Source organism: Leuresthes tenuis, unplaced genomic scaffold (genome assembly GCF_036924035.1).
Source record: "Leuresthes tenuis unplaced genomic scaffold, fLeuTen1.0.hap1 SCAF_6, whole genome shotgun sequence".
NCBI classification, from domain to species: domain Eukaryota; kingdom Metazoa; phylum Chordata; class Actinopteri; order Atheriniformes; family Atherinopsidae; genus Leuresthes; species Leuresthes tenuis.
The window spans coordinates 17,938,538-17,956,525 of record NW_027325360.1 but is presented as its reverse complement, the minus strand read 5'-3'; the positions used below and the strand labels follow the sequence as shown (position 1 = coordinate 17,956,525).

The 17,988-nt window shown below is 42.6% G+C and overlaps 2 protein-coding genes across 4 annotated transcripts in view; one reads left to right on the top strand and one right to left on the bottom strand.

Moving 5' to 3' along the window:
* Nucleotides 1–17,005, top strand: part of fam222aa (family with sequence similarity 222 member Aa) — a 50,371-nt gene extending 33,366 nt beyond the window's left edge. Inside the window, exon 3 of the mRNA XM_072387975.1 lies at nucleotides 10,024–17,005. Coding sequence (XP_072244076.1) covers nucleotides 10,024–11,489 — 1,466 coding nt within the window. The 3' untranslated portion in view covers nucleotides 11,490–17,005. The remainder of the gene's footprint in view (nucleotides 1–10,023) is intronic.
* The window catches only part of git2a (G protein-coupled receptor kinase interacting ArfGAP 2a), a 125,241-nt gene that overhangs the window by 68,618 nt on the left and 38,635 nt on the right, over nucleotides 1–17,988 (bottom strand). The window lies entirely within an intron of this gene.

Sequence of the window (17,988 nt, the reverse complement as noted above, 5' to 3'; positions counted from 1 at the left end):
AAATGTATCCATTTTTGTATCGCCAGTTCCTCTTCATCTCCTCTCCCCTGCTCTCATCTTCTCTTCTCCTCTCCTTGGCATGTGTACTGCAGTGGAGTGCCTTGTTGTCTGTGCAGTGTTAAATATTAATTGGGAATCAGTGGAGGACTTGTCTCCTAAATGATAGAACAGAAGGGCCCAGGCTTGCCTCAGGCAGCCTGCAGGCGCCTTTCTTCTTCCATTTACCTGCAGGCCTACGCACCAGCACTTCCTCTGGTCTGACAGGCCTGCCCAGGCGCCTCCAGCCTAGCCTCATCTCTCCCACTCTCCCCCCTTTTCTTCCATCGCTCCTCTCTGCACTGGTTCTCTGTCTTATCTCTGTATGCGCTTGCTATCTCTACCTCTGGGATATTTTATTCCATACCCGTGTGTGTGTGTTGTTGCTGTGAGAAAATAGTATCACAGTGCAGCATATTCTTTCAAAGACAGGACAGGGAGGGCCAGACATAAGTGTTTCAGCTTAAGTTTAGTTTTAGGCTTTGTATTCTGAGTTGCTCTTTGCCTCATCACTGAACAGTTTAATCTCCGTTTCCTCTTCCTGATGTTTCCCCATAACTGACCTCACAGTCTGTCTGTCTTTCTTCTGTGAGCCCTGCTCTGTTCCTGTGTATCAGCCTTGTCATCTGGTGAAGTGTGCCGAGACAAAACAACTGGCACCAGCAGCTTCTTTGTAGTACTGGCTAGCTGTAACTTGTGGCTGACCCCTTTGGATGGAGTTAATTAGGCTGAAGAGATTTGTTTTGAAAATCAAACCAGTCTTTCATATTGTTTTATTTTCACTCTGTATCTGTTTTCAACATAGCTTTTAACAAGGTTCACTCAGGGTGCATTCTGCTCTCTCAGGTCTGAAAGAAAAATGGAACAACTCGGGGAAAGAAGAGAGGGCAGCAGAGAGGCAGGAATATAAATGGAGAAGAGTAAGAGGTGGCTTGACTTTGATGCCACAGGAATGAGTTCACAGGCTCATGAGCACAGGCCTAATCGCACATGACAATATCGGCTGGTGTGCCAGTCGCAACGCATAACCACCCCGCTGCTTGTGCTGACTTGGGGTATTTGCTGATAAAGCTCGGCTTTCTAGACCATGCTGTATGCACAATGAGGGTGGCCTAGTCAGGCCTGAGGGCTGGCTCATCACAGACAGCTCACAAGCCAGGGGCTACGTCCCCTCATCTACACAGAGCCATGCACTCCACTAAGCCTTTGGCAGGACCTGATAATTGAATAGAGAGTAATTTTTTTAATGAATATTTTTCCCATTTATAATCTACAATGCTGCCCATCCAGGCCCATGAATTTTTGCAAATGGAAACAGCTTGGCAAAACTTGAAACGAGGTCGTGTAAAATATTCAGGGTTGATATGTTTTTATGAATGCCTTTTTTCCCCGGACTGTCATGGGAACAAACATAGAGCCGGCTCTTTTTTTGTTTGGCCGTTTTGTGTATGAAGTGCAGTGAGTGGCGTGAGGTAAACACGTTGCCCCACTTTCTGTGTTTGTTTCGTGCACGGGTGCCCTACAAAAGGCCTGACGTGGCTGCTACTGGCCTGCATTCCTTAGTGGCCCAAAGAGGACATAAATTGCACACTGGTGTTGTTTTTGCCAGACTCTCAGCCAGATCATTGGTAATTAACACGAGCAGTGATCTCCTCTGTCTGGTTCACTTTTGTGCAAGCTAGCATTTCTTGCACTAAACAAGAAAGACCAAGACTGTGAGATGTCTGATGAAAGATGTCTTTATTTTCATCCTTTCATGAGATATGTTTACAGATGTCAGTGCTGATAATAATATTTTAATCTCCTGACAGGCTTTTAGGTCTGGCCTGGTGCTGCCAGTGGTGTTAATGGGGCAGGAATGCAGGACGGGTGCTTTCCCACGCTGTTAGTTTTCTTCTGCTGGGTGCGTTTGAGATGGGGCTCTGGGCCGGCTCTGCTCTGCTAATGCAGCCCGAGTGCAGACAAATGGAAAGTGACACTTGTGTGTGTAGAATGGTATTTGTGGTGACGCTTTGACTACAGATAATAAAGTGTTCGCCCTGAGGTGATTTCGCCCAGCAAGCACCCCAGATGAAACTCACTTACTCAGAGAGGGAGACAGAAGAGACAGAGAGGGGGATGAAAAGACAGAAGGGGGTGAAGCAAGAGACAAGCACAAAGGAATACAGAGAGGAGGTGAAGAGAACAGAAAAAAGATCTGGGATTTTCTGCTATTTGTAATTCCAATGCTTTATTGGTTAAAGGGTGGATTTTAGAGGTCTGAAAACTCAGTCTGAGATATTGTCTCTGTAATGTACCTGACTTTAATCATACATTTATTTACCTGTCTGAAGTAGGCAGGTGATTGCAGTAAGCTTATTTAGATACATGGAACACAAAGAAGAATTGTTACTGATGTTGCTAAAATAAAGAATGTCTGTTTATCGTGAGGGTAAAATGTTTGAATTAGCAGGATCTGTCAGTGTTTGTGTGCATCTGTCTGCCTGGCCATATGTGCCGAGGAGTCCTTCAGGATCAATCAGTTCTTAGTAATTTCCCCCACAGCTCATAAAAAGCTAGGTCTGTCTGGAAGGAGCATGATGCTGCCACATCAAACCAGCTAATTAATTTTCATTGCTGATTCAGTAACATCTGGCTTAGGAGATAAATTCTAACGAGAAAATGTAAACATGACAGTGTCCTTGTGGTGTAATATTTCACATTTCTTGGGTAGAAACCTTTATTACATAAACCTAATTAGGTGTTTTGATTGGCCACATTGTCCCTCACCATCATTATTCGCATATGTAAAACAGTACAAGAAAAACAGTGAAAATGGATCATATTTTTGTGCTGCTCCCTCCTTGTGTTATCAGCACCTGTGGACCTTATCTCGGTCTCAGTGTACTCTATTAACCACACACGTGTACTGCTTCACTGCAGGCCAACTGAATGACCTCATGCTGCAGTGTCTGTGAGGAGGAAGCCCAAATTAGGCCCTCACTTTGATAGTTCTTCCATCTGCTTGTGCAGAAAATAGACAGATTAAATCTGGGATGAGATTGGCTTTAATGAAATGAAAGATTAGAGTTGGGAGTTTTGTCCAAGTTTCTTTTTAAATCTATTTTAATGATTAAATCCATTTTTGACGCTGTGCCACATCTGCGTGCCTGTGAAGGATCAGTGTGCAGATTGCTTTAACATTCTAATTATCCTCATTGCTATTTGTGAAACATGCTGGCAGGTTAAAAGCCCAATATGGGAGGCAGAATGGCACCCCCTGTTAAAAAGTGATGTCTAATTACTGCGGTTTTTTTAGGCCTCATAGTAGTTTATTTTATTGTAAGCATTATTTTCTTGTTTTAAAATGTCTGATATGAAAGTAACTGTAAAAAGTTTTGTTGTGTTGCAAAATATGTATTTTTCTCTGAACAGAGTTATATTAAAAATTCCCAACCAATGGTAAAGAAATTTGAAAGATATGTGTTGAGAGCAGGTTTTTGTTTCCCCTGTCTTGCAATATGCATTTGTTTGATGATTATGATGACACAAGCCGTATCTGGATTGAGGCAGCTCTATCCTCGGAGAAATCGCTGCAGTTTGATTTTTATCTTTGCAATTATAGATAGTAAAGGCCTGACAAATAATTGCCTTGATTTTTTTCCCTCCTTGTGTTGTTGCACAGAAAATCAACCTCGAGATGAACAGAGGGAGATGAATGTTCCTAAAAATTGCTTTTCTGATATCAAGCGAGCAGCAGGGTTTCCTTTTCCCTCACGTGTACTTGAATTGATTAGTACTTTGGTTGAGGGCATATTCAACATGTCTGCCCCCTGCAAGGCTGCTGTACCCTGTTGATCACTGGCTCCTACATGTGCTTCCTCCTTTTCTCCTCAGGAAGCTCCTGTGGGGCACTGAAGCTTTGATTGACTGGCGGCTGAGTCCACAGGACGCCTCTATTATTATCATCTCTACCTCGGCAGAGGGGTGGGGTCTATGTCCAGGGGGTCTGGCCGACAGCCCTGCTTTGTGTGCCCAATAGTCAATTAGAGGCAGCGCACTGCCGGAGATGAGTAGGATGCAGGGTTAATTGCAGAGGACCAAACAGCTGGCTCTATCAGGGCCCATTGTGTTTGCAGCAGTTGTCACGGCAATTGAGGCCTGGCTGTAATCGCTGACTAATCAGCCCTGTGCCAGATGACACCTCCATTAGCACAAAGCAGGTATTGTTCAGGACGCGAAGCCGCCTCTGGCTTTCCACTGCCTGCCCATCCTTTACAGCCAGCTTACGGAGGTGGGGAGAGGATGTTATAGACTCTGATCCTATCTGCTAAGAGTTAAACAATAGCCACAGGCCGAGGGTTTCTTCAAGTTACAATGCTGTTCAGTCAGCCCTGTCTTGACACGTCAAACTTTTTCCACACAGAGATTCCAATGTGAAGAATTTGAATTCTGTTTTAGTCATTATTAATTGCAACACTTTCATTACAGTGAGGTAAATTGCAAATTGTTCATTAGTAGTGAAATGTTTTAAATGGGGGACATCCTGCTGGCTCTGTGGTTAAAATTCTACAGTTGGAACACTGTCTGGATCCTGTTTTTCACGCATTTTCCAATAACAAAAAGACACCCAGCACATATGTTTGGTTGGAGGTTAAAGAGCCACATGATGAGTGCAGAGAGGACTCATTCAACAGGGACTGTCCTTTTCAGGGGAAATGACTCCCAGTGAGTGTTGTGGAAGCTGAACTAAAACCGATTTGTTGTTTTCTTTCAGCGTTCTGGTAATTTCCTCTCCTGTTGTTTTCCCTAACCTCATCACTGACTGCTGTGTTTTGTTTGCCAAAGTTAATGTGTATTACGCACTCGTTGCTCTGTGAAAACTTAATTGCAGCTCAACCATACGGTCCTCCCCCTTCATCTAAACAAGCACTCTTCTCCCATGCTCACCAGTATACGTGGTCAGAGGGGATCAAAGCACGCTCTATGCAGGGATACAGACTTGCAGGGGTGATGGAGAAAACGCTGAGGGCGTTTTGATGTTTTAGAGCATTTCCTTCACTAATAAGAAGAAACTTCTCCATCCTGCTCATAATTTTAGAACACTTGGAACACTAATAAATGGGAGCAAGGGCATTTCAGGCAGCTCTCTCAGACTTTTTCTACTGCTTATTCATTTAAATCTCTAATTAAAATGCAAAGCATTCTCATGGTCCTCTGGTGGTGCACTCTTCCACAGCCTCTGACTCCCTATCTCCTATCCTTTTTTTCTCCATATCCCTGCCCCCTCCTTTCCCCCCTCACCTAACTCCCTGCTCTCATACTCTGTCTGCCTTTGCTTCTTGTGATCAACACAATTTGACCTCTCACTTGGAAGAAGTGCACAGAATTTAATGGATTTTTTACAGTCTAATCTAACCAGTTCCCTCTTTATTGCTGTTTTGTACCCAGTGGACCTCATCTCTACCAGGCCTCCCCCCCTCCACTGCTTCTTCCACCCTCACACCAAGAAAATTAGTTCATCAGAATTCAAAATGTACTGCTGGCTAATTAAAGGAGTGTTAATTGAGTGTTCAGAATTGGGTACCCCCTTCACTAAAGGCACACAGATACACACACACTCGTGCAGGCATGCACACAGGCACACATGCAATCACAGTGACATCACCGGGTACACCAAGGACGTTGCGCTTGGGGAGTTTCATGCCAATCAAAAATGGAGAGAAAAGAGAGTGCCCATCCTCCAAGTAAAATGGGATTTCTAGATCATATCTTGGCCTATTGCTGCTCAGTACGGCCCTGTGCTGCCATGTTATCCAATCCTTGCTTTGCTATCTGTGTCTGACCACTGGAGAGTGTAACACTGCATAGATAGCCTCTCTCACCATGTGCATCGTGCTAATGAGGGGTGGCATTTAGAGATGTGCTGCTCTGACACATGGGCATTGTGTGCCAGGCACTGGGTGATTAAGGACGAAGGTCAGCCCATTAATTGCCTCCCTGCCATCTCCGCTCCCTGGCGCGTGATCTCTCAGAACTAATGCATGTGTTTGCCTGAGCTTTTATCTAATCTCCATTGCAGTACAATCATATGCTTGGTTTGTTTACATCCCTTTCATGTGAAAGTTTTTTCTTTACTTATTGTGAGAGCAGTGCTAGCCCAGGTCTCCCTTTTAATTTACTGTAAGCTGTTTCATGTGCATGTGAGAGCACATAGCCTCCTGCTCTCAGGAAGGAAAAAAGCATATTCTTCCATCCCCAGGGGAAATAATTAATCCTTACAAGGCTGTCGCATGTTGAAATGAAGCGAGTGTGAAGCATTTAGCCCAGGAGGCATTGCAGGCTGTCGCCCGCACAGGCACCTGTTGTTGTCCCTGCCCTACATTTCTTGAGAGAGCGCTGAGCAGAGGATAACAACATGCTCCACTGATGGCAAATGAGACACACAACTGCAGATGCAGATTTGTGTGTGTGTGTGTGTGTGTTTGCATGTGACTGTTTGTTTTTTTTTCTGTGTTCATGCATTATTTTTGCATGCACGACCACGCTTGAGAGTGTGCACAGGTGCAGGAAACCCCCTACCTTACAAGGAGCTGAGGGCACACTCAAATGCTGGCTGCTTCGAAGGGTGTTTATCAGCCTGCACCATCTGTATGCTGCTGCTCATTGCTATGATCTACTGCAGCCTAAACCAATAAGTCACAGAGCGCCAGCCTAAAAAGGGACTCCATCCTTTAACCTCCATGTCCTCACTTATAGACTTGTGCTCTGGAGGAGAGAGATGTGGAGGCTCTGCACATCAAAAACAGTGTCTATAGCAGCTTGTGTATGAGAGTGAAATATGCTCTGGTTTGTGGCCATACTTACTGTAATCAACTTTGCTACAAAATTTATACCATGGAACTTTTAAAGAGGAAGCTGGAATCAGAAGCATCCAGATGCTCATTTGCCTCCTCCTCCTGCTCTCCTTCCTTTATGCCTGTGGGTTCTAATAACCGGAAGCCTTTGTGGAGCTGAGATGGTTTTTGTAGGCCTGAAAGGCCTCTAATCCCTGTGGCCTATGAAGTGTGAAGCCCTTTGATGCCAGGTTGGTGTGCCAAAGGCTCTGCCTATTGACAAACAAGGGCCAAGCTGGGAAAAGACGAAGGGAGAGGGCTGTCTCCTCTCTCGGAAGAAACTTAGGCTCAGGCATGGAAAATAAGGGTTCAGTCAGTGAGAAGGAATAGAATTAGCCACCCTTTAATGAATTTCCTGGCTGTTTTTATAGTTTTTTTTCCTCATGTGGCAGTAATTAGGTGAAATGATGGGCATATTGCAGCTGGGGGCTTGTAGGGGCGGCAGGGCACAGGCCCTTGATATGCCTGAAAGCCAAGTATCTTTCTTCATTTAGACCATGTGATGATCAAAGATATTTTTTTTCCCTCATGTAAAGAAGATCAGAAAACATACTGCCATTCCATTTGCATGTGGACCAGCAATGCGCTTTGAAATAAGGTTTTTTTTCTTCTTCTGAGTAAATGAAATAAGTCTTCTGTCAGTTTTCCACTGCAAGTCAGAACATCAAAGCAAATGGCACTGCTGTCACCAGGGAAGCAGGGCTTTGCCTCAGTGAGGTTGGTTAGATCTCAGATAGACTGGCCTGGCATGCTTATAGCAGCCCATTAGGATGGCACCCTAACTCTGTCATTAATGCCAGCATGTTTTTACAAATTTAAAGTTAAATTTGAAATATAGTGTTCCTGATTTAGGATGTGAAAATGGACCAGTATGCCTCTAAACTTGGCTTTGGGTCTTCACAGTCTCTCCTCTCCTGTTGTTAAATTCCTAATTTATTTCTTTTATGATATGGATCTTGTAGATTTAATCATTTTCGCAGTTGGAGACCCATAGGGTTGTTGAAATGAACTCCCCATGCTATCTGTAATGGTAGCAAAGAAATGAGAATTGTGACTACTTGGCTGTGGAGTCTCTTTAAAATGATTTTATATTGGAAAGGAAATGGACTGAGTCGTAGTCACAGCCTGCACCCTGCGGACTCCTTAGGTAGCCAGGACATTTGCTGACGGCACAGTTATGGCAGTTAATTTTTAAGCGTTTTGTTAGCTTTTGCATCAAAATGTCATTTTTGAAGAGGTTGCAAGTCATTTGTGGCAGCTGATATATTGCTTGTAAATTGAGTTCTTTTCTCAGCACCCCACGCTTTTTGTTACGCTGAAGTAAGTAGCCATGAAATTGCCTGAATAATGTCATTTAAGTCCAATCTCACCGCAGCCCCTCACCTCCGTGCCCAGTCCCCAAACAATGACACATACTGGGCTTTTCAGAAATTGCATTTTTCCTGTTTGCCATCTCAACTCAACAATGGCAAGGCATTGCTTCATTGAGTGAAGGCCGCTGCCAGTCTCACTCACCGCCTTCACTAGTGGATTGAATTTTGGGAATGGAGTGACAAACGGTACACAGTATTTACATAAACCTTTAAGACCAAATCTTTGATGGTTACAGTGACTTTTTTCTGTTACAATATGTACTATTTTGTACATGTTAAAGAAAGGCAGATTATAACTTAGATTGAATGCATACAAAAGCCATTTATTACAAAAGGTATTATTTTAATGCAACCACAATTCTGGTTCATTTTTAATGTTTCTGTCTCATATTAATTGCAATTGAGGTATTAGATCCTTGACCAAGTTTACAAAAATTAGAACTTGATCATTCTTCATACTGCTCACTTCTGATATATTCACCTTAAACAGGCAAATGATTCCCTGTTGACATCTAATTGGTTTTCGTGAGAACCTTCTTCCTCATATACTCCTGGGTTGAATAAATGTGGAAATTCTGTGGCCAAGGGTAAGACCCAGTAAGTGATACCACTTACAAATCTCAAATGTGCCACTGCAATTAAACAAGCTTTTATCCCCTCCCCTTCTTCCCTCTTTGCCTGGTATCCAAGGCTAACCCAATTCAATGCTAAAGAGAGTCCGAATTAATTTCACAATGCACTGATTTAACAGCGCCTAAGGTACCAGCCTTTGACAGAATGAGTTTTTAAAAAGATTCATTTGTCTAGGGATGTACATCCACAGGAGGGTATGAAAATGAGATGGAAAGAAAACTCAAAACGAGGAGGGGAGTGATGGAATATAAATGAATGCTAGTCCTCATTTACAGTTATCAAACTCTGTTTGGGTTGTTCTGAATTGTCTGCTGCTTATATTCACTTTGGGTCCATTTGGTAAAAATGTACTCTTTACTTGGAAGTAATATCGAGATCATTTCAGAAGATAGTCATACTTTTAATATATGTTGAGCATCCACTCCATGTAGCCCCTGTGTCATTTGTCTCATCAAATCAATTTAAATTGACTCCCTATACCTTGTGATTTCTCCAGTTTATACTGCCACCACTAATGGGAGCCTAATAATGAATAGTCATGCACCTAAATAGAGACCTGTTTTGGAAGATAAATTGTTGATGTTTGAGCATTCTTAAGCTAGGCTATGTCTATTATGTGGGCTAAATTGTCAAATTGGAGCAAAGAGAAACTGAACTGACTAATTATCAGACTATCTGACATTAAACTACAAGGAAAAGCAGAACAAATAGCTATATATATGAAGGTCAAACTTCATGTACTGATAAGATAATTTCCACATCAATGTCAAGTTTTATAAATAACTACTTAGACACAGTTTTTAGCTTAAATCATTCTTAAGATTCTTTGCAAGTCCTTTATAGAAATAAAACCTAGTCGCAAATCACGGACATCTTGTAGTCTCCTTTAAATGTGGTCACAAAACAGCTGCCAGTTGAATAGTGGTTATTGCACTTAATTAATTTATCTCTCTTGTGACAACCCATACTGTCTGCTTTGATATTTTTCTTAATTAGTCATCAGATCAGTTGTGCTATTCAACAACTAAGCTATATGTTATATAAAACCTTTTATATATCTGATTTTTTTCATTTCACTCATCCATTTCTCTCTGTTTGCCTTGCAGGTGATCTGGTGGTGCCCACACATTCCCCTCGCTACCCAACTGCAGCAGAACTTGATGCCTTCGCCCAGAAGACGGCTAACAGCCCCCTTTCTATCAAGATCTTCCCCACCAACATCAGGGTTCCCCAGCACAAGCACCTTAACCGAACTGTTAATGGATATGACACCACAGGGCAACGCTACAGTCCCTACCCACATCTCCACACTGGAGGTTACCAGGGTCTCCTTGCCATTGTCAAGGCCTCCACATCATCTTCTTCATCATCAACATCCGCTTTCATCTCTTCAAAAGGTGTTCTCAAGAACTCGGAAGGCAGACGGACTAAGCTCTCTCCAGGCCACATAGCTGTTGCCCCGTACCCACCCTCTAGTAGCAGCACTTTAGCGAGTGGTCATGGCCAAATGGTTTACCACACTGGGCCCTCAAAGCCTCCAGAAGGTCCTGGACTGTCAGTTCCCCCAAATGTCACTGTAGCTGGCTCAGTGATTCCTGTAACAGGGGGCCGAGGCCTGTCCCTTCCTGCACAGTCCAACCTTCCCTCCATCCAGAGCATCATCTATCAGATCAACCAGCATTGCCAGGCCCAGGCTCTGCAGCAGGTATGTCAAGGGGCTGCCACTGCACCAATAAATTCCAGCCCATCCAAGCATGGCACAGCCGTCATGGGGATCTCTTCGACCTCCTCAGGTGGAGGCTACATGGTAGGAATGGGTCCCCAAGCTAACATGGTGTACACAGGGCCAGGGATACCGGTTCAAAATGCAGAGGCAATGAAGACTGGGGTGTACGCAGACAGTATGGACTACATTCTTTGGCAAAAGCAGCAACAGCAACAACAACAGCAGCAGCAACAACAGCAGGCTGTGCTCCGTATGTATAGTGGAGGCAGTGGAGGAGGGGGCGCTATCAGCAAGTCCCCCGAAACTTGTGTTCCAGGGGGTGGGATTATGGCAGCCCAAGTGTCCTCCTCATCCTCCAGACCATACCACCTGACAGCGAGTGCCAGCGGGGGAGGGGGGATGGAAAAAGTCAGCTCTTCTCCTTTGAACTGTGTGGGTATGCATGGAAATTTTTCAGTGGGTCAGTACTTTGCACCACCCTGGAACAGTGTGCTGGTGACACCTGACAGTGACTGCTACAACCCCCAGGAGCTTTTGGGCACCTCCACGGGAGGGCCAGTGACGGGGCACAGAGAGATGGGCTACCCTCACCACCATCACCACTACCATCATCATCACCACCCTGCCATAGACAGCGGGGGAGGTCTGTGCTGCAGCCTGCCCAGCAAGAGCTTGTGCAACACATCAGTGCTGAGCAGCAGCTTGCAGTCTCTGGAGTACCTGATCAATGACATCCACCCACCCTGCATCAAGGAGCAGATGCTTGGCAAAGGCTACGAGACTGTGTCTGTGCCACGTCTGTTAGACCACCAGCATGCACACATCCGCCTCCCTGTTTACAGATAGAGGGGGAATTAGAGGAGGGAAAGAATCAAGAGTTGTGAATTTTTGAAGAAAATCAAAGTTAAAGAACACAGATGTTTTTGAGGTACAGAATTGTTGTGAGTGCCACTGCTTTAACTAGTGTGGGATCTTAGAGAAGAGCAGTTGCCGTGATGTGTGACCCTAGATTTGGTTGTTTCAAGGCAAGCTGTGGGAATCCCAAACACAAGAGGCGGTAGTTATTGCCAGCGGGAAAGAAAAGGGATTTCAAGATTCTCCTGATGTTCCATTGTGTGGTTTGCCAATAGGATTTTTGGATTGATTTTTTTCCTTTTTTTTTTCTTTGTTCTTTTACTTTCTTAAACTTGTTTTGATGGAAATGATAGCTTGACATGAAGTGCAAATCCACCTGTATATCCCTTCCAAATACTACGGATGAAGCTACTGTGTAGGTTGTCACTGAAATGGTCTTAAAGGGCCAAAGTTTAGGGCTGCTTTTGAAATCCAAAACTCTTTAACATTACAAACATACACATACAAAAATGTACTGACAAATGAGAAGAGTAAGATTGTAAGCAGTACTTGGGTGTTATGTAAAAGGATCATAAGGTTGAATTGAAAAGGATAGTAGAATAATAGTTATTGTTGCTGTTATAATTGATACATTAATTGCACTGCTTGAATTTTGTTAACTTGGAAGTTTGGAATTGGGTAGCTTGGATATGATATATTTAAGAAACTTGAAAAACTTGAACCTATTTTTCGTTGTTTGATATATTTGTTGGTATATTATGTGTATTGGCTGCTATGGGGAAAAGTGTCTCAAATGTTTTTCTTTTGTTTTTTTTTTCTTTTATTATTTTCCATTTTTGTTTTTATGATTTAATAATTCCTCCTCAAGCTGATGTGCAGTCTCTTATGTCCTGACGTGAGGCATAGTTGCTGCTTTGGTTCTGTAAGAACCTGTTTGGAGAGCTCGTTTTTTTTCCCTAACCAACACTGGAATCTACAATAAATCTTGAAATACTTATTTAAAAAGAAAATGTTGCAAAAAATACAAGAAAAAGAAATGTTACAATGAAGAATGTGATTGGCAGGTTATCTACATAACCTTCCGTGTATGTTAATGCGCGTGTGGCTGAGTGCATGTGCGTGTGTGCATTTTAGTTTGTGTTCTTCAAAATCCTCAGACTTTGTTTTTATAGTGTCATTACAAGATTTTTACCAACAAGACTGACAGACTGATTCCCCAGACCCATAAACACAACTGAATAATGTAGAGGATATAACCAACAAATCTTGCTCCCTTTTATTGGAAGTTTAAGACTTTCTGTGGAGTTAAGAGTAGAGACCGACATCTCACGTGTGACTCTTTCTTAGTGTAGTTACAGCACTACAGTCCCCTCTATTGTGATTATGATAGATAACAGTGAAAAGAACTGAGATTCAGGGGTACTGTCCAAACCTGATCCTGGAAACAAAAACAAAATGAAAACAATCATGTCCTGTCCTCTGGTGTCAGATGAAATGAGACCAAGCTCACTGCTTTTCCTCGTCCATTTCAGCCCCTGGTTGGGATGCATTTAGCCCGAGCCAGTCTTAACTTGATGATTCAGAGCAGTGAAATATTTATTATGACTGTGAGATTCCCTTGAATGTACTGCACTTAAATTACTGCGATGTTTTATTGCCTTGTGGGACTCAAGTGAAAAAGAAAAATTGGATCAGTGCAGCAGTCCTCTGGTCTTAAATTAGCATTTCCTTTGTCAGTCAAATTTCAGTGCTAAATTGAATTTATTAACTGGAGTGAGAGAGTGAGCAGGAGCTTTGTTGTGGGGAAATACTGGCATCAGTCTAGATTTATTGAAGTGCAATTATTATGACTGTATTAACATTTTTTCTCTGAGCTTACACCAAAAAAATGTAAACTACAGTTGTCAATACATTCCCAATGTACCACATCCCCAATCCTTATCCTTTTTTTTTTTTTTTGAGGTGTAAAATAAATTTCTTTAAGAATATATTAAGACGCCATGTTTTGGCTTTGAAGTCTGTGCTTATTTTTCTTAAAATTTGTCCTCTGGAAGTCAGAGGGACATTTGATAATTGTTTCAGCGGTTCTGTCAGATCAACAGAGCGTGATTCACTTGTGATTAAAACCCTGTGCATTTAACAGATCATCTTTTCAAAGTTTACACTTTGGCCATCCAAAGACAAAGGGGATACAGTGCAGCTGGAAAAAGCATTGATTGTCCCTTGAATACAGAAAATGAACTGGATTTTGTTTTAAAAGAAAAGAAAGAAGAAGAAGGGGAAAAAGAAAATAACGAGATGCAGGAATTTGTATTTGTTTGGTAACTTCCACTCCATAAATAAAATAGATCTTTCTAACTCTTCCTCTATGTTAACTATGAGCCTTAGATTTTGAGCTAATGGTGAAATTGCCATTGACGGCTGACAGAGATTTCATCCCCTTGACTTACATTTGCACAGTAAGCCTCCTTAACATTCCAGTGATTTTTTTCATGTTGTTTCAACAGCCTAATGCTTCAGTCACAGTCTGATTCCAGCATATTTTCTATCTTGTAGAAATATTTTGACAGATTTACAGATACATCCCGTCCCTAAATCCTTTCCGTTTGGCTTTTGCATCCAAGCATCAAACCCTGTCACATGATGTTGAAGTGAAGAGGAGACCATGAGTCAGTGGAGTTTCTAGAGTCTGGCCTTTCCCACCAGTTGAGGTCTGAGGCACCAGGCCTCTCTGCTAATGGGAATATTGGGTGACGCCTGGCTACTGGACACTGCCTGAGGAGAGTATTCATCCAATCACAGGATTGAAATCAAACCCTTTTCAAATAACAAGGGATTTCCTATGGGGTACTACAAGTAAGCAGAAGCTGCCCACTTTGAGCCAAGCTAACTGATTTAAAGACAAAGAAGACCACACAAATTTATTATTTTGCACAATTGTTGATTTCAAAGCATTCATTTAAATAAATTGGTTTAGCATTTTTCTTATGGCTGCCGGCTCCATAGTGTCTGTCCCTCTGTTCTTTTAAACAGTTGAATGAGCTCCTATTGATGGGCTGCATCTCAGTCCTGTAAATCTGGTCCATTTTACTATTCCTGATTTGGACAATGGACGCTTAGCCCATATTAGGATAATAGAATTAAATTTCAAATAGATTTGTGCCTGAGCTGATCCAGTCACAGCTCACTCAGCTGCAGAGGCAGAGTGGCATATGGCATGTCATTATCTAAGCCCACCCTCCCCCTGTCCAGGGCCAGCAGGGTTCAGCAATGCTTAAACAAACTGAAGGTTAGGACTGGCTGGCTGGCGTCGAAGGGGAGGACAGCAGGGTTTGGATGGTGGTGGTGGTGGTGGGGGGGTCGTTGCTAAATCACAGCCTCCACAGCGTCTCAGAGGGCCTCAGTACCGCACCATGGCGCCTGGGCTCAGAGGCCTGCTTTAAAAGCTGGGCTGTGTTTGATCGAGGGGATTTGTTTTCTGTTGGATTATACATGCTTGCTCCCTGCCTGGCTGAGAGGCCCCGTGCAATGTGACAGATCTCCAGGAAAAGGAAAAAAAAAGGAAAGAAAAGAAAGAGAAAGATACAGGGAGGGATTTTGGGGTCAAAGAAGCCTTGAAGCATCAGTAATCAGGATAATTGCCATGTTCCTGGTGTTGTTTTCAGCTTCCCCTCTTTGGCTCAGTCTCACGTTCCGATTGAAGCTCTGAAGAAATCACCTCTATCAAAGACATTTTGTGCCACCGTTTATTCAGTTCCACTCAGTGAGATCCTCATTTCTAATAAACTTTTTAATAATCAGAAAAATATTTTTTGACCCAATGTCCAGGAAATGATCAATCGCACTAACGCCACCATCTGAATGAGGACATTTAGATCCATAACTTATCTCCGCATCTTCAGACTGCTATTGACTGTTAACACGTTTTCAAGGGCAATGAGACACTCACAAGGATGGCTGGAGGGTAAAGTGGAGGAGAATTGACTTATGCTGGTTCTAAAAACCCCTTAGTAAATCCCAATAAGTCCTTGAAGACCTTTACTCAGAGTAAAGGTCTGGTCTCATATTATGCACCTTAAATACCGCTGAGAAGGAAGGGGAACAGACGGGCTGCTCAAAGCAGGGTCAGCTCTTTCACTCTCAGAACAGAGGGGACAAGAGGGGAGGGTGGAAGGGGAAAAAAAGGCAGCTGCTCACTCTGTAGAGTCTTGGCGCTGCTTCTCTAACCTACAGATGATGGTTGGGTGGGGGGATCCCCTCCACTCTCCCCATCGTCTTGGTCAACCTCAGTCATGTCCCCTGGCTGCCCTTGGGCTCCTGGGGCTCTCATCTCAGAGTTCTTCCCAGCATCCCTTCTCACCATCTAAAAGAGGATATATTCATGAGGTCCTCAGCATTTGGCTCATACCTAGCAAGAGAATATTTCAGTTAATAGTCTTTAGGAGGCCTGTATAGTTAACCCAAAAGCCTTATAGCTGTGTTGCACAAGATTTGTTAAGATTTGCTGTGTTTTGCTTCACAGTTAGAGCACATCTCTATAGGGCTATTGGATGGAACTGGATGGGTCAGATAAGAGCACCGTAGAATTTTGATTTAGTTTTTGGAGTTTAATAAATGCGCAATGGGGTAAAAATCAGCACATTTAAAATAAATCAGGATCTTTCCCCAAAGGCACAGCCCCAGAGCCCTTTTCTTAAAAGGCAGGGCAGCAGGGCATCATTCCAAGAGCTTACAGTGTTTTGTTTCTTCAGCATCACTACCATGTATGTTCAGCCGAAAAAGCTTATGGCCTTCAAATATTCATCTGATTTATGCGATGGCTATATTGTTAAATCCAATCTAAACGCAAAAGTCTGGGGATTTTGCTTTTTTTCCTCCTGATTCCTTTTACTTTGTTTGTGAGGCTCTCTGAATGTTCCTGTGGATAAACAGGGCTTTTTTTCCCCAGATGATCTCAAGTGCACCAATGCTGCCAAAGTCTGAGGGGGCTGCAACCTTGAGAAAAATAATATATATGGAAATGGGAAATCTATAAAGCATCTCTCTTATTGTTCTCCTGCAGTATTGTGTTTAAAAATGATTTTGTCTCCTCAGGATGAAAAAATGTAAAGAATACCTTGCTTTCATTTTCTTAATAATATACGAGTCTTTAGATTTCGATATAAGAAGTCTGAATATTAAAAAGGAAAAAAAAAGAAAAAAAAGCTGTAAAATCCTTTAGTTGTGGGGTTTTCAACTTTTGAATGTGCCTACAGCCAAGCATCCCAGTGATTGCTTACCTTCTCCAGTTCTGCAATCTCCCCATAACCATCATCTTCAATTTGCTGAAACTGCCACTGTCCCTCCTCCATCCCAACGATCACAGTAGATATTTTGTCTGTACCCTGCATTTTGTCAATCTCAGGACTGAAATTTCTTTATTTTAATGTAGATGGCTGTTTTTCATTTGACCTCTCCTCTCTTATGTATTATTGTTTGACATAAGGAAATAAAGCAAATGACTTCTATGCATGTCTCTTTCTTTCTTTCTTTCTTTCTTTCTTTCTTTCTTTCTTTCTTTCTTTCTTTCTTTCTTTCTTTCTTTCTTTCTTTCTTTCTTTCTTTCTTTCTTTCTTTCTTTCTTTCTTTCTTTCTTTCTTTCTTTCTCTTTCTTTCTTTCTTTCTCTTTCTTTCTTTCTCTTTCTTTCTTTCTTTCTTTCTTTCTCTCTCACTCTCTGTTGCTGTACAAGTGTTCTTAAACAATTTTTAAGACACAGGACTTCTTCCTCTGAAGGTAAGCATATTACCTCCTATTATCTCAGGATTCACTTTGCACATCACCACCATATGCTGGCTTCTAGAATACTGTTGTTCACTTGACCCTTTCCACCTTTACAGCCCTAACAACAACAAGTTGACAGTAGAAGGCATGCTCCATGAGGGCTGGAAACACATGCTAGAAGGAAATTGTAGCTTTGTCAAATAACCATAATTAAATTTTGTTTGCCAAAAGTTATAGCAGAGCTACACTGATCTTTGGCAGCTCAACTGGTCCCTGCACAAATGAGAAGGCGCATTCTTTTAGTTTGGGCTATATTCTAATTGTAGTTGTTAAAAAGTCTTGCTAACCAGGTTCAGCATGTCTTACATGCCAGGTTACTGCCAGTTCTCTTCCCAAAGAAAAGCAACCCCACAAACACACAATCTGCATGTTCAACAGCAAAGGTACCTTCAAGGACTCCACACAGACACTTTCTGTCTCCTTTCTCTCCTTACTCCCAATCTCCCCACCCACCTAAAACATCAGATAAGCCGCAGACTGATGAGCCAGCCGCCTCCACCAGAGCGTGTGGTACTGGGAGACTGCACACTGATTTCATACACGCTCGCTCAGACAGAAAAAGAGCTCTGTGGAGCAGAAATACTTCTCTTATTAGCAAAACTCATTCACCTGCACGCCACATTGAGTGCCTGGCAATTTCACAATAAATCATGAGAAATGCCTGTGGAG